The sequence below is a fragment of the Salvia hispanica genome, chromosome 5 (genome assembly GCF_023119035.1).
Source record: "Salvia hispanica cultivar TCC Black 2014 chromosome 5, UniMelb_Shisp_WGS_1.0, whole genome shotgun sequence".
Taxonomy (NCBI): domain Eukaryota; kingdom Viridiplantae; phylum Streptophyta; class Magnoliopsida; order Lamiales; family Lamiaceae; genus Salvia; species Salvia hispanica.
Window position 1 is genome coordinate 23,023,711 of NC_062969.1, and position 25,319 is coordinate 23,049,029.

General features: G+C 34.9%; 2 protein-coding genes across 3 annotated transcripts; both read left to right on the plus strand.

Annotated features, from left to right (window-relative positions):
• Positions 1–432: 432 nt before the first annotated feature.
• LOC125188465 (sister-chromatid cohesion protein 3) lies at positions 433–8,501 on the plus strand. Of its 2 annotated transcripts, none has more exons than XM_048085314.1 (22): positions 433–718; positions 833–1,025; positions 1,567–1,679; positions 1,774–1,866; positions 2,082–2,242; positions 2,322–2,558; positions 2,688–2,832; positions 2,926–3,104; positions 3,266–3,411; positions 3,481–3,608; positions 4,209–4,382; positions 4,572–4,733; positions 4,846–5,046; positions 5,121–5,258; positions 5,335–5,538; positions 5,662–5,806; positions 6,206–6,318; positions 6,658–6,792; positions 6,904–7,166; positions 7,436–7,560; positions 7,837–8,127; positions 8,227–8,501. In XM_048085314.1, exons 1-22 carry the CDS (start codon positions 674–676, stop codon positions 8,238–8,240), a joined length of 3,405 nt encoding a protein of 1,134 aa, XP_047941271.1. In that variant the 5' UTR covers positions 433–673; the 3' UTR covers positions 8,241–8,501. The 2 variants fall into 2 exon arrangements, with proteins under 2 accessions (XP_047941271.1, XP_047941272.1); XM_048085315.1 differs by having other exon boundaries at positions 7,843–8,127.
• A 2,455-nt stretch (positions 8,502–10,956) lies between these two features.
• On the plus strand, positions 10,957–19,581 carry LOC125189114 (nodulin homeobox). Its single transcript, XM_048086328.1, has 18 exons — positions 10,957–11,114; positions 11,358–11,439; positions 11,937–12,062; positions 12,147–12,305; positions 13,049–13,132; positions 13,209–13,340; positions 13,485–13,703; positions 14,574–14,702; positions 14,863–14,958; positions 15,401–15,562; positions 16,408–16,508; positions 16,626–16,717; positions 16,800–16,922; positions 17,000–17,069; positions 17,321–17,384; positions 17,751–18,269; positions 18,386–18,420; positions 18,578–19,581. The coding sequence occupies exons 2-18, from the start codon at positions 11,368–11,370 to the stop codon at positions 19,371–19,373; spliced, it is 2,979 nt and encodes a 992-aa protein (XP_047942285.1). The 5' UTR covers positions 10,957–11,114; positions 11,358–11,367; the 3' UTR covers positions 19,374–19,581.
• Positions 19,582–25,319: the final 5,738 nt, after the last annotated feature.

Below are 25,319 nucleotides of genomic sequence, written 5' to 3' on the forward strand. Positions count from 1 at the left end.
AGATACCACGGGTGGCGGCGGCGGCGGCGGCGGTCGACGAGTGGCGACGACGATGAGGAGTAGAGAGTGGCGGGGCTCGTGTGTTGAAGCCCTTTTTTTTAAAAAAAAATCATGTACTTTTTTTTAAAATCTTTGTATTTTTTTTTAATGGAATGGATTATTTTTCCCGTGTATGTGTCGTAAATTTAATTCCGTATATCGCAATTTTAATTCGGTAAATGTAGTATATTTTGAATTGTTTTTATTGCGGCTGGCCTATGGTTGACCTAAATCTAATCTGACGTGACAGGTGGTTTTTTTAGTGTTGCTGACGTGGTAGGGAAGAGAATGGCTGACCTAAGCACCATTGCGGATGCTCATAATCATTTTCTCAGATAAATAGAATTAGTCGATAATCGATAAATATATAAGTAAAAGTTTCAGTGTGGAGTAAATAACTCTGGTTTCCCGCTCCACTTGTCTTCACTTCCAAGTTCCGGCACTATTTTCAACTGGCGGGAAGATTTCGTTGGCTAATCGAAGCGCATCTCTCTTTCTCCTTCTACCCCTCTCTCTCTCTCTCTCTCTCTCTCTCTCTCTCTCTCTCTTTCGCCCGCTCTCTCGCTACTCTGGCACACCCTAATCCGTGACATTTGATTATCAGTGAATTAGCTCTCCAGATTTACAGTTGTTCATGGAAGAGGAGCCAGTTGCGCCGGATACGGCTACTCGTCGTTCGGTTAGTTGATTAAACTATAATTCGCAGATTTGATGGTTCCTTGATGTCGTTCTGAACCCTAATTTTGACTTGATCTTGACTTATGCGTAATTGCTGATGTTTGTGTTCGAGTAGAAAAGGACTAGGGCTGAGGTCAGGCAAGCCGATTTCACTCGCACTGACAGAATTGAAGACGAATTGGAGGATGAGAGGGAAGAATCTTCTGATGAATTTCAACAACCTCGCCCGAAAGCTAAGAGAAATAGACTTAATGAAGGTGCTTCAACTTCGGCTGCAGCCAGTCGTAAAGCCGACCTCAGCTTGATCGGTACCGCCTCTTTCCTCGTAGTCAGTTAGAGATATTTATACCACTAATGTGTTTGGGATTGGTTTATGTATATATCTATTCAAAATTCTAACCACTGAACTAAATTGTAGGACCTCTTCCAAGGGGTTCGAGCCTTTGATCTTGTGCATAAAAAATTTAATTATAGGACTTCGTATATTAATTGCAAGCGAATATGTCACTTTTTTCTCCTATTGCAGCTCCAGTATAAGTTGTGGCTGAGATAATATCAAGATTTGATATTTTTAGACCGAGTTTACTTTATTGTATGCTCAGCTAATCGTTTTTTTATTGTCTTATGCTCCGTTTTTCCCGCTTGGGGTTAACTGGCATTGGCTGTGTTGGGTTGCCTCAAGATGAAATTACGTGTGCTGTATGTTTCAGGCTAATTTTGCAGACTTTAGTTCACTTACCATCTAGTATATACAGTCTGCAGAGGAAGGGACTGAGCTGTTTTCTACTTTTTTATCTTGTTGCATTTATTATATTATGTGTATGACAAATGCAGCTTTCTTGTCTTCAGATGTTATCAAAGGTGATGGGAAGGAGATTCCAGAGGTAGTCAAAAGATGGGTTGAACATTATGAGAGGAACCAAAAGTCCGCAATGGCTGAACTCTTAACTATGCTATTTGAGGTTTATTATATGCTGTGCCCCTATCACTCTTTCTATTATCAGATTTCATATTTTATCAGTTTGCTCTACTACTTAAATGCACTGTCTCATGCAGGCTTGTGGAGCAAAATATAGTATCCTAGAAGAGAATATTGAAGAGACTGATGTTGACGATGTGGTTGTTGCTCTTGTAAACATGGCTAAAAGGGTATCTTTTGCTTATACCGAATCAGATGAATTATATATGTGTCGTGTTAATGTAACACATTTCTTTGGTTCTTAAAAGTGTTTATACATGTTTTAGAATATTTAGTTTTTTAGCATGAGGATATTTTTTGGTCACAACAGACGAGCGTTCTGTGGACAATACTATCAATAAAAATGATTGAAACTCAAAAAAATTTCTTGACAATTATGACTTAGGGGGAAGTTGAGGATTATCAGAGTTCCAAAAGGGGCTTCAAGAATTTCAAAGAAAATCTTGTATATTTCTGGGACAATTTGGTCAGCGAATGTCAGAATGGACCACTGTTTGATCAGTCACTATTTGATAGATGTTTGGACTACATCATTGCGTTGTCATGGTAAGTACATAAAATCAAGTTACCATGAATATTAAATAGAACGAAGTAGCTTTATTAAGCTTGTGGTTTTCTTTGACAGTACTCCTCCTAGAAGTTATCGTCAGATTGCATCTTTGATGGGACTTCAACTTGTCACATCCTTTGTCAATGTAGCTAAAATCCTTGGTCCGCAGAGGGAAACCACTCAGAGACAGTTAGATGCTGAAAAGAAGAAGAATATTGAAGGACCTCGAGTGGAGTCGCTCACTAAAAGGTTATCAATGACACATGAGAAGATAACTACGTTGGAAGAGATGATGAGGAAAATCTTTACTGGGTATGTTATCTATTTGCTGAAGTTTTGTTCATTAACTGTGATGAGATTTTGTTACTTAGTTTTCACACCCTCTAAGGGACTTATATCCTTTCAATGCTGTAAGTTCATCTTGAATATTTTTTTGTAAAGGCTATTCGTGCATCGTTACCGAGACATTGATCCAGATATTCGAATGTCGTGCATCGAGTCACTTGGCGTGTGGGTACTGTCATATCCCTCACTTTTCTTGCAGGATTTATATTTAAAGTATCTTGGATGGACATTGAATGACAAAGTAAGTTACATTTTGTTAAATTATTGTTCAGTGTCCGAGGCTTTATTTTCTTCCAAATGCTGAACATTTTCTTATCTTCCATCTGGTTTGAAGAGTTCTGCTGTTAGAAAGATTTCTGTCCTGGCATTGCAAAATCTTTATGAGGTGGATGCCAATGTGCCATCTCTGAATCTTTTCACTCAGAGATTCTACAGAAGGATGCTTGAGCTGGCTGATGATATTGACATTTCTGTTTCAGTATGTGCAATAGGCCTCGTAAAACAGTTGTTAAGGTACAGCAATTTGCGATTATATGTGTATGTGTGTGTTTATTTCCCTTTTTTTTGGGGGGGGGGGGATGGTTGAGCAGGGGGAGCTTCCCGAGTAAGTAGACATAATGCATGGCGATCATACATAACACTTTTCCTGATTAGGGGTTTTGGGTATATTGCAGACACGAACTTGTGCCTGATGAAGAACTAGGCTCTTTCTACGACTTATTAATTGATGACCCACCTGAAGTCCGACGCGCCATTGGAGCACTAGTACATGATCATTTGATTGCTCAGAAATTTAACAATTCACAATCTCACTCAACAGGTACCATTTCCAGATGCATATATGTTTTAATTCTTTGATTTGCCTGATTACCTATTTTGTTTCTTTCAGGCAGTGACAGTGATTCTCCAGAGGTCCACATTAATAGAATGCTGAAGATACTCAAAGAATTCTCGGCTGATCCCATTCTGAGTTCATATGTCATTGATGATATCTGGGATTACATGGGGGCCATGAAAGTACGTCACTGCTAATGATAGCATGTGTGTGTGTGTTATAAATTCAATTAAAACATTAAGAGAGCAGTAGTTGGAAACATAAAAATGATAGTAGTATATATTATGGTTTCTATGATGTTACTTTGGCGTGCTGGACTGTATATTTCTCTCCCCTTCCTCATTCTGTTACTTTGCTGACAAAGAAATAAGGAATCAAAAGAACGAGGCCCCGTCTAATGTCAACTACATTATTAATTCACCTAGGGTTTAGAAGCACAACAGATTCGTGAATCATCAAAATAAAGTGAGTTTAGTGATTCTTTCTAGGTTCTGAAGGTAGTGATAGTATATTTTGTACTCTCTCACTGTTGATGTCCTCACTTCTTGCATTACCTCTTTTGGCTTGTTGTTCTTTTTTCTTTTCACGTTCTTTCGTTCCTGGAAGTATGCTTGATCTAGTATTGCCTTATGGCCCTTATCCGAATCATCTTCTGGCTGTTCCAAATTCTGTGGCTGGAATAAAGTTGTTTAAATAAGTTCAATGGAATCAGATGTATTTGCGTTCATACTGGTATGTGTTGATAAATTGGCTACCTCATGAAGGAGTGAACATCCCTGCAGGATTGGAAGTGCATCATTCGTATGCTTCTGGCAGATAATCCATCGGCCGAGCTTGATGATGTAGATGCTACAAATTTGATTCGGCTCTTCTTCTCATCAGTTAGGAAAGCTGTTGGAGAGAGGATTGTTCCTGCTACTGACAATAGAAACCCACATCATACCAAAGCTCAGAAGGTTATACAATAACAGTTTTCTCATATTCTGTCAAATATTCTATTAGAGTTCCAATTCTATTTTTTCTTAATATACTGCAGCGGTTTATTGGTTTTCCTCAATCACAGTTATCAACATATTATCCTGGACAATGTATTATCACTAAATTCTACAATAACCAATTGCCTGTTTTTGCTTTACGATTACCAGGAAATGTTTGAAAACAGTAAGCGCGACATAACAGTTGCCATGATGAAGACCTATCCCCAGCTCTTGCGCAAATTTATGCCTGACAAGGACAAAGTAGCTCCTTTAGTAGGAATTATTCCCCACATGAATCTTGAGCTTTATTCTCTTAAGAGACAGGAACAGGTGAATATCTTAAATTGCTTTACTACTCGGTTTCATCTGTGTAGTGTTACAAGGCATGCTACTCTCTTAACACAACAGAGATGCGATATATGTCATGTTCTGTCTTTTGCAGAACTTCAGGGCTGTTCTTAAACTTATAAGAGAGGCCTTTTTCAAGCACGGGGAGAAAGATAATTTGAGAGCATGTGTGAAAGCAATTAAGTTCTGTTCCTCTGAGAGTCAAGGGGAATTGCAAGACTTTGCCCAAAATCAGATCAAGGATCTTGAAGATGATTTGGTTGCCAAACTAAAATCGGCTATGAAAGATGTTATGGTGGAAATCTAACAAAGCTAATATTTTCTGTATTTGGATGTTGATCTGGGGATTGACTTGCTTCTTATGTGCAGAATGGTGGGGATGAATACTCCTTGCTTGTAAATCTGAAAAGGTTGCATGAACTCCAGTTGTTGCACAAAGTTCCTCTAGACAGCTTGTATCAAGACCTTGTGCATATTCTTAAGAGTTTCAGGAACATAGATGACGAGGTCTGCAAATTAAATGTCTTCATTGAATGATTATTTTCTTCTATCATGCTTCTTGACATCGGGTTTTATTATACAGGTTGTTTCTTTCTTGTTTCTGAATATGTTCGTTCATATCTCTTGGTGCCTGCACTCCATTCTATCAAGTGAAACAGTTTCAGAGGCATCTTTATCTTCTCTATTAGGGAAGCGTGATGCCTTGTTGGAGGAACTTGATTACTTTTTACGTAACTCTTTTCAACTTCATAGTGAAAGTAGGTCCAAAACTCAGCTGGCATATTGGGTCAGTACTCATCCTATGATTTCTAAACATATTTTCCCTGCCTTCTTTGCCCTTTACTTTTTTTATGGTGTTTTAAAGAATTTTAGAATTATTTTGTTTGACACTGCCATATACTTTTTGTAGGTCTGTGGTATTCTGGCAGATACCTGGTGTTTGTTTAAAAGGGCTAAATTTTCTATGACAAAGCTGGAAATATTAGGGTACAGTCCAGATGTAACAGTTATTGAAAAGTATTGGAGGATGTGCGAGCAACTGCTTGATGTTTCAGGTAGTCACCTTGTATCTCTTCTAACTGGTACAGTTTCATAGATGTTTTTATTCAGTAACTTGTTTTGCAGCTGTGTGAATATTTATGCATGTGGTCATAAGTTTCATAGCATTCCAACTACTAAGTGATTTGGTTTACCCTGATGGCTGTGGTGAAGTCCCACCATTCTGAATCTGTCCCTTATTAGATTTTTGTATTTCTTTTGGTTTCGGAAAATCATATAGATAGCTGGTCCTATCTTCCTGCTTGCTTTGATGTACTTTGACTAATGAATTCATCCCTAAAGTACTTGTCAAACAGTTTGACGGGAGCATGTTTGTTTTCTCTTATAATATAATATGTGATGTAATGTATTCTTTTTTTTTTCTTTTTTTTATTTTAATCTATGTTTCACTGCAGATGATGCAGAAGATGAAGAAGATGAAGAAAACAGAGAATATACTGAGGAGACTAATGCAGACACAGTTATGTTTGCTCTGGCCAAATTAGTGGCTACTGATACAGTTGCTAAGGTATCTCAACCTTTTGTTTTCTTTCTAGATATTGATATAATTTCTTTATGTCAATCCATATGCTGGTTCTTATGTACTGGGCACTGGCTATATTTTTTGCTTATACTCCCCCGTCCATGGAAAATATTCTCATTCACCCATTCGGTCCATCCACCAAAATAAGTCCAATATCTATTTATGGAAACTTTCTCACCACTTTTTTTCTTCTCTCCTACTTTACCAATTGCACATTAAAATCATGAGACCATTCTTCGTGGATGGAGGAAAGATAAAGCTAAGTATAAAAGTGTCACGATTTGTATGTGCATAGATGATGTATTTATTGTGTTCTGAATGCAGGAACATCTTGCCCCAGAGGTCATCTCTCATCTGGGGAAGTATGGTGCTAGTGTCACTGAGATAGTTAAGCATCTAATTACTCTCTTAAAGAAAAAGGGCGACATCTCAAATATTCTTCTGGAAGCCTTAAAAAGGGTAAGGCTGTAAATTACCCACTTAGTACTATTTATGGTCTTTATTTTTTCCAAAGCTTCAATGTCTTCATTTTTTCTATTTCCTTTACAATATTTTTTATGGTTTGACTAGGCATACCAAAGGTATCTGGCAGCGATTTCCTCTGGTGATGATGAAACATCAAGCAAGCAATTCCAGGAGTGTAAAAGTCTTGCCGCTCGGCTGTCTGGGCCGTATGTTGGTGCTGCTCGAAACAAGTATAAAGCTGAAATTTTGAATATAGTCAGAGAAGGAATCAGTTTTGCATTTTCAGAAGCACCAAAGCAGCTGTCATTTCTTGATGGTGCAATGCTGCCTTTTGTATCCAAACTTCCTCCGTCTGACATACTTGACATGTAAGAGCATGTACTTCCAATTTTACTGGCATTAAAAAGGCACAAAAGAGACTAATCACATAAGAGCACTTATTAATTAATTATGTTTTTCTTTTGGTTGAAAGTATCAGTTTATAAATGGATTAATATGTTGTTGATTGATTATTTAATTCATTTATATACGTTAGAATCTCTGTTTTACCTCTGGGTCGAATGGTCTGATTCCTTTCTGATAGCATGTTTCTATTGCTCGACAAATAAATTTACACATTTACATGTTGTCTGACTAGTATGAAAGGAGTTGAGAGAAGAACTGAAAATGTGAAGACAGATGAAGATCCAAGTGGTTGGCGTGCTTATTACACATTTCTAGACACCCTTCGGGAGAAATATCTGAAAAATGAAGCGGCCAAAGGTACTGCTTTAGATTTTGGTCTGTCATTAACATTCCCATTCCCTTTTTTTTTGGGGGGGGGGGGGGTTGTGGTCTCTGTGGAATTGCAAGTCAAGTCACAGCTTCTTTTGGCTTAAAAGCATAACGTCTGATACAACTTCTTGCTCTCTAGTTATGTAAATCCATCTATTGATAACCTTTAGTTTAACTAACTACTAATTTAACGGCATCAGAATTTTGTGGTATTTAACCTTGGGGTAATACTTCACTAATTACCAAAACCTGATGTGAATAAAGTTGCAGATGGTAAAGAAGGCACAACTGTGAGACGACGTGGTCGTCCACGCAAGCAGCAGACCCTACAAGGAAAGAGACTTTTTGATGATCAAAGTTCAAGTGAAGATGAAGATCCGATTAGTGGGTCTGATCAGGATGTAGATGCTGAAGACAAGGAAGAAGAGGATGAACTACTGATACATTCACTTAGAGCATCATCCAAGCTAAGATCATTAAGGGTTTCTAAGAGCCAGACAAGAACAGTAGACAGTAGCCTTGCAGCAGAGGACTTGGCAACCCCAAAGACTTCAGGTACATATGGCTTTGTTTCTTGCCTCTGCCGCTTGAGGACTAGAATAAGGCCTTTTATGTTTCATTTCACTGATATAAAATTACATTTTCTTGATGTAGGGGCATCCAGTTAGAAAAACATCGCACTGAATTTAAGCAATTTCTGGATACTAAGAGTGGGTACCTCTCTCATATGATACTTGGTACAGGCCTCAGCTCGTGCCATGTTAAGTTAATGAAGCTACTGTTTTTATGTGTATTTTTGTTGGTCCCACTTTTGCTCATAGATTCCAAAAGATGATTCCGCAGGTGTACAAATTTGCTACAGGAAATTCATGTTCTATTTTCGTCCTATGATACTGTTAGGAAACTTTGCTGCTGGTTGATCTTTTTCACTACCTCGTATTTACAAGTTTACTCTTACTATAGTTGATCATTCTTTTATGCTTTTCTTGGTATGATGAAATGGGACGAGGATGGAATGAAATGAAGGTAGGAATGATATGACAATTTATTTGCATTTCCTTTGCATTTTCATTTCGTTCTCTCGTTTATTTTATTGTACCATGCAAATGAATTGAATGGAAGTAGGAATCACATTCCATCATTTTAAGAAGGGTTTTATTTATTTTTTCCTATTCTGTTTTCTGAGATCTAGCCTGAATAAAATTAGGAAACTGAAACTAGTACTCCATATAGCATCTTACTCGTTGGCCATTGCCCATTGAAATCCTATTTGTTTACCTGTCTTCTCGTTTTCATTTTGGTCAATTGCAATTACTTTCTTGTTTTGTGTTGGACTATTTGCGTGCACACTTTTTTTGTTTGTTGTTAAATACATATTCAACACAAATTAAATTCTTGTTTTGGCACTAATAAAGTATAACAAAAACTGAAGTAACATTATGGGTACAGTGTTCTAAAAACATTGTTCTCTTCGTCTCACAAGAGTACGCATATTTAGTTGGCCACGAGTTATAATGCACAATAGGTAAAATAAGAGTAAAATATAAAGAAAATATAAATAAAATATTGTTAGTAAATAATGAGTTTCATCTTATTAAAAAGAAACAAGATTAAAAAATTAGAAAAGGCATGTTTTTGTATAATTGACAAAAAAGGAAAGAATACATATTACTTGTGAATTTTTTTTTGACAAATATTTTTATTTAGTATTCGTTCTTTTCCCGACATACTGGTTTTATAGATGCTTTTTTTCAACATATGTTTATAGTCTTTATAGATGCTTTTTTTCAACATATGTTTATAGTCTTATACAGATAAATTCTTCTGCTTCATCATTATCGAAATATACTCTTTTAAAAAAAAAATTGAATGGATTTTCGTTGTCCAATATTGACTCGGCATATAGATTTATATTCTTAACCCGAATCCAAATTTGATCTTCATGGATCAAATTAATTTTAAAGTTATCGAAAAATATTTTTTTTAAGGCGATGAAATGAAGAAAGATGTGTGAATTTGAAATGATAAAGAAAAATTTTGAAAGTAGATGAATGATGAAACAAGCAGTCAGAAACGATGACAATTGTTAGTAAACGTAAGAAAAACAACAATCGGAACAGCAACACCGAAATAGGTGCACCTCCCCTTCACGAAAATAATCTCATTTTTCTACTTTGAGATGTCCTTAAAAGATAATCTCAATTTTACTTATTTTTTTTAATAATTTATCCATTTTTTCGTTCACTTTTTTACTTTATTAACTTTTTCTTGTTCTCTCTTTTACCTTACTTATTTTAAAATTAAAACTCGTGCTGTTCACAAATCAATTTTTTTTATGGACAGAGGAATATAAACTCCATTCATCTCATAAAAATATATGCATTTTCTATTTTTGTCCGTCCTATAAAAATATGAGCATTTCCATTTATAAAAAGTTGTTCCTAACTCATTAACCACATACGTATTTATTTATTTACAACTTATACCACCATTACAATTCAATAAACACTGAATAATACTCCTTCCGTCCCAACTTAATTGTCACTCTTTTCCATTTCGTCCGTCCCAAATTAATTGTCACACTTCATTTTTACCATAAATGGTAAGTAGGTCCCACATTATACTATCTCACTTCACATACATTTTATTATAAAACCAATATAAATAAATAGGTCTCAAATTCCATTAACTTTTACAATCAACTTTTCTTTACATTTCTTAAAACTCATGCCCACTTGAAAAGTAACGAATAAGTTGGACGGAGGGGGGTAATTACACCTTACCTACGAAATGTTTCACCAATGTTTCAATTGTATACAAAATATTTTAAGTTAACAAATATCATACAAAAAGTTTGATTAGTGTTGCAAATTAGTACATTCCGTCTAAAAATCACTAACATCGTTACTTTTTCTTATTTTTCGTCATTTGGACTCTAAAATTAGCTACAAATATTAGCCGAAAGTTAAATGTGAATTCATTGTTTAATAAAATGTCCATATGACAATGCATAAGGTATTATTTAGAGAAATAATATCACGTTTTTTTAGGGCAATATTTTGGAGAAAAATAAGAAATAGTAATAGTGATAGTTATTTTTAGACGGAATGTACTAATTCGTAACACTAATCAAACTTTTTGTATGATATTTGTTAACTTAAAATATTTTATACTCAATTGAAATATTTTGCATGTAGATTGTAATTATCCCGATTCCCGACGGAGGGAGTAATGTTTCCACTATCCACTATCGTACGCGCCAGAATGGAGGCGTGTGTCTGACGCGCGCTCGTCCTTGTGGGCTCCACCGCAATAGGTGCCTCCCTTAAAACAACGCATATTAACCTACGCCACAACGGTGCACAGTAGCATCGTGGTGCACTGCACACTCCCTAAACCATCAATTTTCATGAAAAAACAAAATTGAATAAGGTTTTCGCACCAACGCTATTTATCTTACTTAAATTACCTCCATTTTTCCGCTCTCTGCAGTTCGTTACTCCAAATAGTAACTTCGCCTGCCATCCCTTTCAAGTTTTGAGGTATGTTGTAGTATATTTAGGGTTTAAATTTTGTCTCTTCTTTTTCAGAAAATCCCTATGTCAATTCTGCCGGTTTCGCTTCGTACATAACGAGCAAAGCCAATGAACTTGCTTGCAGTCGCGCTTGTTTTGCATAGAGCAGTCATGCATAGTTGTCCTTGAAGTGGAAATATACATTCTTCAAATGTGTTTTATTTTGAAGGAGTTGTTAATTGTCTTCTTTCCCCTAAATTAATTTTATAGATTCTGAAGGATGAGGGCATCAAACGAAGCGTCTACCAGCACTGAGCTGGCGAGCACTTTATTTCGAGGCCGGCCTGAGGTGGTAAGTTGAGTAAAAGAGACTTAGTTCGATCCGTTAGCATTTTTGCAATAGTTATTAAATGAAACCCAATGATTAATTAAGAAATTAGACCCTATGCATGAGCACTAGAGAGGTAATTCAACTCCTCTTACTTACTTTGAATACATATTGGAATGTTGAATAACTATTTTGTAACTTTGTTCATACTTTAACGGGGATTCTTTTTGAGGTATTATGTTTGGATTCCTCGGGGGTGATTTTACACACACTATCTTCATAATAAAGTGGCGGTGTGGATCATTTAATGTGGTGCAGTATGTATTGCAAAAAAAAAGATTGGATTTGGACCAAAATATTATCTGGACTTAGTAATTGTGTGGAAAGTATATAACCAATCACTACATTTTATAACCAACCAAAAACTTCCTTCAGTCAACCTTTTAGGCCATTGAATTAGTTAGACTATACATTTGGAAACCATAAGGTTCCTTAATGACTTTGTTCTGTTTTTAATAAAGGCACTTGATTTAATTGCTGCGGTCAAGGGACTGCATGAGCTTAGTCCTCAACAGCTTGGCAAACTAATCAGAGATTCTGGGAACAATGTGGTTAGGCACATTGTCGAAGATGGATCGTGCATACAGGTTATTAGGAAGAAATAAATAGCTATATTGTTATTACTATTTAAACTTTGGAATGCACATGTTAGAATCATATGAATATTGCAGGTTGACTTGGAAAAATTGGCAAGGAATCTTCCTCTTCACCTTATTGCAGTGATTATGGCTTGGGAAAGGGACAAAGCCACATTAAAATATTTGCTGTATGGAATTCTTCTCTTGCATTCCATGTGTGATCTTGCCTCTCGGGTGCCCAAAATTGAACAGGTTATTATTTATCTATCATCATGTCAAGCAGATGACACTGGTCTAACTTTTTGTTAATTTTCAAAAGCCCTATATTACACTCAATAATTCGATTTGTGTGCTGATTGATGCAAGATGACAAACATAAATGGATGGAAAGAAAATCTTTATTGGGACTTGGTTGCTTTACTAGTGACTTGTATTCTCTTGGAGTGGTTTTTTCCACAGCATCATGCAACAGTCTGTTTGTTTTGGCTTTCCTCTCTTTTGCTTTAGGTTGCTTCTCATTTTTAACTCTCAATATTATGAGATTTGCATTCAGGAAACTATTGTAATAGATAGAGGTTTAAAAGTATTTTAACAAGTTTTTTTTCTAGTTTTCCTGACAACCTTTCTGCTTAATTTCCTCTAGTTTTAGTTCATTGCAGTTGCTGATGTTTTTGCATAAACCACAACTTCCTAAGCTCATAAACTCATCAATCATTTCTATGATATGGGCTACTTAATGCTTTATAGGTATTTTAGTTCCACCTCTCCAGTGCCCTTTTGGTCTTTAACCTTCAATAACTATGATTCACAGCACCTTATCTTCACATTGATCCTAGCTCTTTCTTAATTTTTCTTCCCTGTTTTTTTTGCACTTGGAAATCATTGTCATTCTCAGCTTCTGGCAATGTACTTGTTACGTGTGTTATGATGTGGTTATATGTGTATACATCCTCTGTATGTCCCTTAAATCATATATCATCATATGTTATCTTCAGATATTGCTTGATGATGTGAAGATATCAGAACAACTGATTGACCTGGTATTTTATCTGCTAGTTCTACTTGGTTCATACAGACAGGTCAATATTCATTTCCTTGAAAATTTAGGTCTTTCCTTTGTTGTTTGTAGATATGTACTTACTACTTCGTATCCAGGAATCTCACACCATTCCCAGTGACATGGTTCTTCTTCATTCGGCTCTGGTAGCTTGCAGTCTAAAATTGTTGACAGTCATTGTTTCTCCACAGTACCAAGAGGTTGCTCAAGCATTGACTGCATATTACAAGGTAGCAATCCAGGATTCAATGAAAACTGAGAACATTAAATTACTTGTTTAATGCTATTAATCTTCCTACTCCATCTTATTGATTGTTGTTATTTCAAAGTGTTATCAAATTATGTTGTGGCTGAGTAAGTGGAGTTGGTGGCAGGTGGACATATTCATAGAGGCAGCATTTGCTGCTGTTTGTGTGGATGTCAAGTTTCTGCAGATCAAACTGTGTGCTCAACAGGATGATTCATCTGGAAGTGCTTCCCCTACTGCTGAAGAGACCTTGAATCACCTCTGCCAGCAGTGTGATTCTTCTCTTCAATTTCTACAGTCCCTGTGTCAGCAAAAGTTGTTCCGGGAATGCGTTGTTAAGAACAAGGTTTTTCTTGATTTTATCCTATCATCTGATTAGAGTTTTCACTGCCTGAAAGCATTGGCATTTCTTTATAACATCAAATGTGGTGAATACATGTTTGCTGCTCCAGGAAACTTGAGCTGGAATTTCTGTTTTTTATACATATCAATTCACTCACCTAGGACTTCATTTATTTCTTTCCAAGTGATATAGTAAGAGATTCCATAATCAGCTTAATATGCTTATCTGGCTGCGGCTTTATCTGATGAATGTTGGTGTCCTATACGTCCTAGGATTTGTTTGTTACATTTGAGCTTGGGTGAAAAAGTTGCTGTTAGCTACGAAGGAATGTACTCCCTTGTCTCCCAATAGTATAGCACATTTGGCTTGCATGGATTATTGGATTTTAAGAAAATGGTTGGTCGATGTGGTTTGAGTGGATAAAGGGCATTACCGAGGGTCCCACTAAGTAGAAAAAATACGTGGTGTTTTGATAAATGTGTCTTTGGAAGGTTGAAATATAAACTAGAGTGTGGGTCATGGACCAAAATGGAAAGCGCTAACTTTTGGCGAACGCCAAACATAGTAATTGTGCTATACTATTGGGGGACGGATGGAGTAATTGTTACTAGTATCAGTGGAACCAAATGATTTTACAATGTTGGGAAGTCAAATTATTTTTTGTTAACTTAGCTAGAATGTTAGATTAGTACTGTGTATTAGTATTTACAAGTTCTATTAATAGCACTTATAACTTTATCTCACTCGTTAACTAAAATCTCACACTTCTGAATTCTTTCTTCATTTTTAATTATTTTCTCCTTTTCGTTTTCCCCTTTTGTTTCTTTATTAGTAGTATTTGTTTTCTTCCCTGTGACATGTTTATTAATTCAGGAGTTGTGTGGCAATGGTGGCGTTCTTATTCTGGTTCAGGCCGTCATGAACTTAAAGTTATCGGGCTCGGACAATATTTCCTCATACATGGCTGCTATCTCACGCTTAAAATCTAAAGCTTTATCTATTGTGAGTGCACTTTCCCATTAAGATAAGTGGATAATATGTCTTTGAATATTACAACTGATGGTAAAGTTGGCACACCTTAAAATTTTTATGTGCTTGTGCTTGGTTTGGTTGTGTGAACATGCCCTTATTTCTTTAAGTAAATGTGATTTTTCCGCTGCAGCTTTTGCACCTTTGTGAAGCTGAAAGTGTATCCTACCTGGATGAGGTGGCCAGCAACACAGCAACTCAGGATATGGCAAAGTCTGTTGGACTCGAGGTATTGGCTTCTAGAATCAAAGCATCATGCAGTTTCTGTCATAACTCTCAGAGAGATACTTGTTTCATTGCATTCATAATAGAAAAAGATTTCCCAGACCCTTTAGATCTATTGCTACATTTACATTGAAAAACCAGCAAGTTTTGTACTCTGAAAATGAAACTGAAATAATCTTAAATGCGCTGCAGAAATTTTGCACATCGAGAAAACCCAAATACGACATATTTCAAACTTTTTCTTATGATTTTTAACTGCCTATTGTAATCCTAGTTTGTAGCATTTCCCAGTCGAAATTGGGTCTATAACAAAGTTTATAGTATTTACTGTAAAATAAGCATTGCAATATCTGAACTTTGAGAAGATTTTTCCTTCTATACATATGCAGTTGTCAATTTGTCATTTTGCCTTACATGGTGGTATCACGGGCATTTGTTTTGTATAGGTTCTTGCGTTGCTGAAAAAAATGTTTGGTATAGATTCAAGACAGTTAAATGCTCCCTCTGAGGCAAGCTACCAGAAGGGGCAACTGGAACTTAATGCAATGCGCTTGGCAGATGTCTTCTCAGATGATTCAAATTTTCGGTCATTCATCATGATAAACTTTGTAAGCTTTCCATCAGTACAACTAATTTTAAAATCTTATAGAGTGCTATTGTTTCCACTGTATGGTTTCTTTGCTTTTCATGATTGAAGGTCGAAAAGACTCGAAGCATGACATCTAAGTTTCTTAGAAAATGTCTTTGCCTATTTGAACACACTAATGATGTGCTTGAAGAGATTTTGAGATCAAATTGCTGGTTTTAACAAATGGATGTTAATTTTATGAAAGTAACTTTCAAATGAAAAGGTGAGAGTTTGAGCACCTGCTATAACTTAGACTTGATGATCACCTCCGTGCTTATCTTATCTTAATGGTAGTACTATATATTCTGAGGACAATCTTTCATTTGTATTTTGCATGTTATTTGCAAGTATAGTGTGTGCCTGTGGATCTAGTGGCAAATTTCTGAACTCAAACCTAACCAACTAATTTTTAATATATGCTGGTATCTTGGGAAATGGAATAAAGAGGGCTTCCCAAACTGTAGTTGCTATGTTCACAAGTCACTTAGCACACACAATGAGTTTGTAAGTTTACCAGCATTAACTTTTTTGTCATTTTAATCATCTAATTGAAAAACTACGACGAACTGATCAAGTGACATCATTTCCTCATTTGGTTTTTGTCATTGCAAAGAGATACAAATGATTAGTAAGAAGAGTTTCAGCTGTTTGTCAATGAATGATGGTTAGTTATTTATTTTGTTTGACATTTCATCTCTCAAGAGTAAATGGAAATTGGTATGCCATACCATACACAGCAATTCTTTTAATTTATCAATCGTTATAATTTTTTCTCAATGAAATTGTGCATATTTTTTTCCTGACCCTACAAATGTGTTCCTTTAGAGGGAAGCTTTAGCAGCAATCTTTCTACTCCCTCATGGAGAATTTGTATCTGGCTGGTGCTCGTCTGACCTGCTAGTTTGTGAAGAGGATGCACCATTAGAGTATGTATTATCTACATCACCTTGATAAGTCTTATTTCACCAAATTAGTGTTACAACTATTGCATGGTCTGAAACAACAATGTATCGACACATTAAATTTGATTTTACCTCTTGCAGTATACCTCGGTCATCTTATGCTCATCAGAGAACGTCTTTGTTGATTAAAGTGATTGCAAACCTTCATTGCTTTGTTCCTGATGTATGCCAGGGTAAATGATTTAGTAATTTCTGGTTTCAATCAGGGTATGCTGCTTGATATTATTTAACTAATAACATTTGTTTCAACCCCAGATGAGAAGGATCTATTTCTAAACAAGTTCATTCGGTTCATACAGAAGGACTATCAGAAACTGTCAGATGGATTCTTCTCTACTTCAGAAGCTGACAAAGTGTCCACAGTTAGCAAGAACTTATGTATGCCTTCTTCTAACTCTTCCCTTTGTTAATCAAGTACTCCATGCCTATATTCTCTAATACTCTATTGCATGTAGGTTCACTGTTAAGTCATGCAGAGTCTTTGGTTCCAGGATTTTTGAATGAAGATGATGTACAACTGCTGAGGTAATTTAAATATATGCTTTCCTTCCATGCTGAAATTGGGCATTAATTATTTGTTCATGTCCTATCTTTCTTAGTTTGCAATTTAGATAATGAAACATTCTGGCAGATGGTCACTTTGCTGCTTCTTATAGTTGCACTTTTTATTTATTTAATAAACCTGCTTCACTCACCACATTTATTCATTATGCGCATGAGTGCATTCTGTACTTAATATTTTTAAGGCTATCTAAGATTGACAATCTTCTTTGTAGGTTATTTATAAGTCAGTTTGAGTCCCGGATCGTTCGTGCTGCATCTGAAGATCATTTAATCCATGTAAAACCTCTCTGGCTTAACCCATGGATGTCATTCATCTTTTCCATAAAATGTTAAGTGCATCTGTTTTTGGGGTCTTAATAGAAATGATCTTTACCTTAGCACATACTATATATATTTATCACTAACCATTCTTTGTATCATTTTGGTCATTTGGTTTTTTATTTCACTTGTAAACTAGTTGTTTCCTGCAATAGTTTACCTAAAGCTGAATACTGAGGGATGTTGGTACAAAATGATCATATACCTCCTTTTTTAACATTTACATAATGTCTAACACATGGTCCAGCTAGATCAGGATTTCTAGTTCTCTTGCAACTTTTTTAACTTCTTTCTGAATTTTTTTTATTTTCGTATTTGGTTTAGGATGAGAAAAATGCAGTTGTGCATTCTTCACCCTTACACCGAGAAATGAGTTCTGGTCATGGCAATAATGTTGTCAACATGGGAGAGGGTACACTGGATCTTGGTTTCCAAGAAGTGGTTCAGTTTGATGCCAACAGGAGAGGGGAGCAATTTTTTGATAGGAAGAACTCTGGGATGATGGAGCAGGAAAAATCCAATGGGCCTTCTATAAATTCGCGAGAAAATGAGAAAGATGGTCGAGCTTTTTATAGTAGTGGGTCGGATTCCAGTCCTACTCGAGGAAAGACCCCCATTGATCGCATGGATGTTGATCATATCAAGGGAAGTAGCTTTGATGAAACTGCTGAAGAAGAAAAGACTGATCCTATACATTCTGAAGAGAAGCAGCAACGGAAACGCAAGAGAACTATAATGAATGATAAACAGATAGCTCTTATTGAATCTGCACTTATAGATGAACCTGATATGCACCGCAATGCAACCGCTCTACGGTTGTGGGCTGATAAATTGAGTATTCATGTGAGTGAATAGTATTTTATATTGTGATATACTCATCATATTTATTTGTCTAATATTTGTCATGAATCTATGGGTTTTATTCTCTATTAAGTTCATTATTAATATATCTTTCTCAGGGCGCTGAGGTTACTACTTCAAGACTAAAAAATTGGTAGGGGCTCATACTCTGTGAGTTTTTCATGTTTTATTAATATAATTTTGGTTAAATGTTTGTCATTCTTGCCATAAATTGGGTTTACATGTTTTCATTGAATAATTGGATGCTATACATTACGATTATAATTTTATACTGTGTGTTAAATCTTCAGGCTTAATAACCGGAAAGCTAAGCTGGCACGTGCAGCCAAAGATATCCGTGTATCATATGATGGAGACACTGCTGACAGACTAGGAGGCTCTGGGCATCTTGACTCACCGCGGAGCTCTATGGATGATGCCCGTGTCTCACTTTCTGCAAGAGGGAGCAATGGTGATGAGGTTACAGATGTTGCAGTGTCAGCTAATGCTGATGAAGACGTGGGGACATCACATGCTGCACCTAGGGATATTGCAACGCCAAGCCCGTCCTTTGAACCGGGGCAATATGTAATGCTTGTGGACGAGAGAAGGGAGGAGATTGGGAAGGGTGCAGTGTTTCAAGTTGGTGGACTTTGGTGTGGGAATGACTTGGACCAATCTGGCACGTGTGTTGTGGACATCAAGAACCTCTCAGTCGATATATTTTCCAATGTTCTACACCCGGTGGAGGGCACACGCAGATTTTGTCAGGCTGAGAAAAGATTTGGTTTGATGCGAGTCTTGTGGGATATAAACAAACTCTTTCTCTACTTTGAGTCCGGGGAACACGTGATGCTTGTAGGCGACAAAGCAGAGGAGATTGGGAAGGGCAAGGTTTTTCAAGTACGTGGGAAATGGTGCGGGGAGGATTTGGAGCAATCTGGTATGTGCGTAGTTGACATCACGGAACTATCAATTGAGGCATTTGCTGACCTTCCGCATCCAGTGGAAGCCACGGGTAACAAGTTTTATCAGGCTGGGGAAAGGCTTGGTGTGATGAGAGTTCTGTGGGATTCAGACAAACTCTTGCGGTTGCCAGCTCGGTGATTCACACAGGCTCGGGCTCGATGTTAAGGTTCACTTTGCTCGTCAAGTTCAGAATTTGCAGGCAAGCAAATGTAGAATCCGTATCTATTGCTTGATGGTTAGCATGGAGAATATTTTTGCTGTTGTAATTTACAAGTAAATTCTGCTATGATTTTTCTCCAACTGCTGTTGACTTGCTCGTAGTAAAAAGTCAATTTTGGTTTCTAAAGTTGTCGGCATATGCTCATCAAATAATGTTTAGCAATCATTATTAGTTTCAACACTAGTCCACAATTTAATATTTAAACGACATTTTAATTCAGTTAATTACAAAAGCTAGAAAACTGTTTGAGTTTGATAATTGATAACTTGCAAGATTTCCACTCAATCTATCAGATTTCTCCTACACTCTAGATCTTATCTTGTTTTTTTCTCTTTTCTTTTTCCTTTTCATATTTTCTTTCTTTCCCCCCCCCCCCCAAGAAACATGTGGTTTGGCTAATGAAAAAAATCAGTATAAAAAATTGAAGATGATAACAAAGAATATTTATTTCGTAGTACATAAAATGGAAGTATGGGATGATACCCAAGCTGCGTACATGTAGGTTGTAGGTAGTACTTTTAACTCTTACAATAAAAGTAAAAGAACAAAAAAAATGGAATAAAACTATTTTCTTCTAGCGCGTAGAAGCACCTTAAACTTACTTGATATCAGTGAATTTGATGGATTTCCGAGATTCGAGCAAAACAAATTTATATAAATACAAAAACTATATGCACAATGACACTAAAGAGTTTAAGAGAAACTGCTATATAATTGTGTCCTACTCCAAGGGAAGGAATGTAAGAACTTGACTATAATTCAACCATAAAACAATGGATTTGAAAAGCCGAAGGACAAGCTAACAAATAGATTTGGGTTTACTATTTTCGGGCTATCTTCAACATTGGTTAGATTTCTACAAGCTTCAAATCAACATCTCCAAGTGGGATCAGACACATTAAAAAGTTATCGAGATATAATATTGCATTTGAAATGATAGCTTGATGAATGCAAATGCATGTAGAGAGGAAAATTGTTTTTCACTTGAAAAATTGCTTTGAATCTTGTGAAAAAATCAGCATTTTTCTACATTTTTTCTTTCTCTCTCTTTTCTTGTTTAGCAACACTAGATAACAATATTATCCACATAAATGCACAATCTTCGAGTGTTGAGTTTGGAATATGATAGAAGTTGTGGAAACGAAGGTGCGAGCCATCGTTGAGTCTTCAATTGGTATAACCCCTTAATCCCATTAATAAGCATGTTTAGGACTCTTCTCCTTTTGCTTGCAATAAAATTGTTGTGTGTTTAATCTAAACTGGATCATATTTTCTCCAAATACTATACACCTTGTAGAACTTATTAGTAGTTTTTTTAGTTTAGACACCTACTATTTTAACTTCTTTATGAAATAGTACGTTATTAATTGTTAGCTACCAATCACAGAAATTAAAACAAATTATGAATTACTTTCCATTGGGCCGAATTATGTGAGTCAAGTAATACTGCTTACTTATTATGGAGTATAATTTCACTGTTTAAATTTCAAAATTTCTCTCGATTATTAAAACTTAAAACCCACTCCTACTTTGAATAGTAGAAAAATGAATATTTTTCTCATATTGTACTAACAAACAAAAATAAATTATCTTGCTTCTTCCGTCAGAGCAATCAATGATCCAAAATTTCTATAATTGAGTTGAACCAAATTTCGAAATTTCGATTCAATTATAGCAATAACCGAAAACCAGAAACCATATTCCAATCTTTCGTCATTCGCATTTCATTGTGGAAATCATCCTTCAGTCACTATCATCACTTCGATATTGCAATCTTACACAATTTCTTTTCTTTATCTATACAAAAATAATTTAGAATTAATGGCCGCCAATAATACATCTACTACTATCTCTTTTATTCATGCATACGTGTCAATTATCATGTAGTAGGATTTAGATTATATAATTTGTTTGATGTTTGATTTCAATAATTTAAAAACAAGCATGCACATTGGCTCAGTGTATTTTGTTACGTTTCATCAGAAACAACATTTATAACGTCAAACGAAATCAAAAGATATGTTGTGTTGTCACAATATAAATGGCGGATTCCTAAAAAAAATGTTAAAGGATGTGAAAATTTGTTAAATTTACTCAAGTTCTGACATATACTAACTTTTCCTCTACTGCTACAGAAATTTCTGTTGAAAAACAATATCACTACTTCCTTTTATCCATTAGACCTTTATCTTTCTTTTTTTAATTTGTCTAATAATTTTCAGTTCAGTTAAATAATTAATCATTTCCGTAAAGAAGTTGTTAGCTTGTATTGAAATACTACTAGCACAAATTTATATATACGGGGGTTTCGGTTTGCAAGATTGTATCCGAAATTAAATTTGTATTGTATTTAGTTTAAGAGATTCAACCTCATAACTCAATCATAGATGGATAATCATGGAATAGTTAGTCATAGCTAACCCCCTATAACTAAAATAATCTCATAACTCAATATCCTAGATTGTAGTATGTATTATTTTATTTTGGAAACCGAATACCACCATGATGTACTATCATGATGTATGATATTTAGGCATACTGAAGGAGAAGAAGAAGAAGATGTTATTAGGGGTAATATTTCTAAAATCACAAAATTATAATCGGAATTTGGTATTTTTTTTACATGAACTTGTAAATAACTTTGGTCGCAAATATTATTTTGTTTTTAAGAGGTAAAAGCTCAAGTCACAAATGATGAGCTTAAGATTACAAAACATCAAAGCAAAGTACACTATCTATCCAAACTAATAAAACTCCCTCAATTACAACAACAATCAACTTAAAAACACCCAAAAGCTAACAAAGTGATAGCACTATGCCATAAAAAAACTAGGAGAAAGCCAACTGAAAAAATCAAATTTTCCACGAGTTTGATTTTTTCCTAAAGTAAATTTGATGTGCCATGTCAGATTATATAGTTGAACAAAATGGTCAGCCTAAGATATTGTGTTGCTTTAATGGATATAAACAACTTGTTTTGTGCGTTACTTTAGTTTATAGTTCTCTCCCAAAATTTGCCAAAAATTCTAAATCGGCTACACTGCATAAGTTTATGATTTTTTGTGACCAAGTTTTAAGGTTGTGAAACAAGATAAAATTTGAACCAAATTTTGTGATTTTGAAGATCAAAAACCTTATAATTAACACAATGGCGCACCTCGTGATACTGAAATCTCAATATTACTCTCACTTTGTATATATATATATATCCCTCATAAATAATTACTCGATTGGGTTGCTGTATTATAAGACCATGGGCTTAATCTTTTCATAACCCATATATAGTACTACGTGCTTTTGGAATTAAATACATATAAACAAGTTAGTTGGGCTTACCTCGAAATAATACTTTCTTATTAGTTATAATCTCAATCTCAAAAAAAAAAAAATACTATAGGATAAGATTCAGCCTAATTAAGATCTATATATCTAATAAGTCCAAAATTAAGCCTAATGATTGTAGTTCCAAATATCGAAAATCTAAGTGTAACGTTTAAATCATAATAATTCGTCCTATTAAACTAAATAATGCAATTATTCAATTTATGTCCAAACCTAAGAAGAAAGTAGTAATTAACACCTTTTCCCTAAAAACATCTTATATGAACCAAGTTAGGTTGGACCCTGACCAGAAATCACAAGTCTGTAGTTTTTCATATTACATGTATAGTTTTTTGTTGAGACTTTTTGGGTATTGAGTCATTGTCTTAGTGTGATCAGAGTGCATCAGTGCATAAGTTTCTTTGTTGTTTGAATTAATTTACATAATTTCTTGCCCTCCTAAAATTCATAGATTTTGGTTGTTAGTTTGTTGCTTTTGACTTTTGTTCCTACTTTTGTTTAGTTGTTAGAATTGTAGCTCAATAACTAAAGGTTCAAGCATTTGCTTGTCATATAAAAAATCAAAGACATGACAATACATCTACTTCTAGAAATATGAAAGATGACTATTGTAGGAAGAAAGTTACACTTTATGCTAATATTGGTACATTGCATAACCCCCCACATCCATATATATTAAGAAAATAGAGAGAAAAACTTCATTAAATTTAAATGTGGAAAGAATATAATTAAATTGAAAGTGGTAACAACGTGGTCGTGTGTGATTATGGATTAATCGGCAGGGGAAAAAACATAAAGCAACAAGAAAAACACAAAATAGGACAGTGAGGCGTAATTAGTTGTTAATTAATCTCTGACTAAATGTGTAAAACGCAATGTTTTAGAATAAGACATGAAATTATCCCTTTTGTTGCTTTTCTTTGTATTCACAACGCAACAAAAATCCACACACCAAACTATGAAACTATACAGAACATAATTGAGCATTGTTCATGCACTTGGACAAAGTTTTTGTCTTCACACACTTTTCTAGTATTTTTTTCAAACAATTATGTGCGTAGTGATGACCTCATTTTGTGGCCACCATTTAATCATTTATTACTATAATACCACAAAAAACAAGCCAATTGCGACGGTATTATATAGAGTTAAAAGCATGGCAAAATAAATAAATAACACTAAAATACCATATTGCCCCTCAGATCTTGCAACAATCTAGAATTTTCAAGTTAATCTCGATGCGACTTAGCTCATAATTACTAAAGGGTGCATCATGTAGTAATGGTGTTTAGTTTATTGTAATAAAGGAGTCTTAACAATTCAAGCCATGTGCATATCGATACCAGAGTTGAATAAAGGGACGGTTGGAATTATTTATAGGCCAAATTACGTGTATAACCTTGACTCATATAATCAATTAATTACTAGTAGCAAAATGAATATTGTTATGGTATGTTACCTTGCGTATGAACAATTGAAAATTGATCTTGCTTCATGTGTGATGCAAGGAGAAAATAGACTTGAACAGAGAAGTAATGAGAGAAACCCTAGTTTCTGTTGTGAAAATGAAAATATTATTATAAAAAATAACTGCGTCCAAAACAAAAACAAAGCTATTTATAAGTGTCTAGAAACCCTAGAAATTCAAAAGGAAATAAAACGTAAAATAGAAAATTAAAACTAAGTTCGAAAAACAGTAAAATGTCGTTCGAATTGCATCCCGTGCATACTTAAAAAAAACATATTTTGGTTGAAACTTTTGCTACGGGCATTACATTACTTTTAAAATAGTGCTTCATATTAGTATGTTAAACTAGCTCAACAATTCTAAAATACTCCCTCCGTTCCGTGGTAGTTGAGTCATTTCATTTTCTGCACTCGTTTTGAAAAAATGATAATAAATAGTTATAATGAAAATAGAGTAAAGTAAGTGACAGAATAAGGTAGATAATAGTCTTATCTACATTGTTCTCTCTTTTACTTTATTTTATCTCCACTTTAACTATTTATATCATTTTTCTGAAATGAGTGCAGAAAATGAAATGACCCAACTACTGCGGAACGGAGGGAGTATTAAGTTTGGCTAAAATAAAAAGACCTTTTATAACTATACGTAATTTGCTTAAAATTTTTTATTTTTGGATGCAACTATAATATTATTTATCCTTTATTAAATGTCCTTTTGGGATTAATAAGAATTTTAAGAAATAGGAGTATGAGTGAAAATAAGTTAATGTAGTAGTATGAAACAATTTTGTATATTAATTTTATAATTCAATGTGGATAAAATAAGTTAATTAGTAGAATGTGATAACAAGTCTAGTTATATTTTATTATTAACATAATGCAAATTATGCAATAAGAAATCTAGTTATACTCCTATTTTATTATAAGAATCATAGCATGCTTTGGATATCAAATAGGAATCATAGCATGCTTTGGATATCAAGTTCCAGTTAATCTCGCCTATGTCATGTATCACAGAGCATTTTCTGTTTTTTTTCTCTTTTTAAATTTATTCA

Coding starts and splice junctions, on each gene's coding strand:
- LOC125188465 (XM_048085314.1), top strand. CDS start 674: ATGGAAGAGGAGCCAGTTGCGCCGGATACGGCTACTCGTCGTTCG. Junction 3,609..4,208: donor ATTACATGGGGGCCATGAAA/GTACGTCACTGC, acceptor ACATCCCTGCAG/GATTGGAAGTGCATCATTCG. Junction 6,793..6,903: donor TTCTGGAAGCCTTAAAAAGG/GTAAGGCTGTAA, acceptor TGGTTTGACTAG/GCATACCAAAGGTATCTGGC.
- LOC125189114 (XM_048086328.1), top strand. CDS start 11,368: ATGAGGGCATCAAACGAAGCGTCTACCAGCACTGAGCTGGCGAGCACT. Junction 13,341..13,484: donor CATTGACTGCATATTACAAG/GTAGCAATCCAG, acceptor AGTTGGTGGCAG/GTGGACATATTCATAGAGGC. Junction 17,385..17,750: donor CTGAAGATCATTTAATCCAT/GTAAAACCTCTC, acceptor TATTTGGTTTAG/GATGAGAAAAATGCAGTTGT.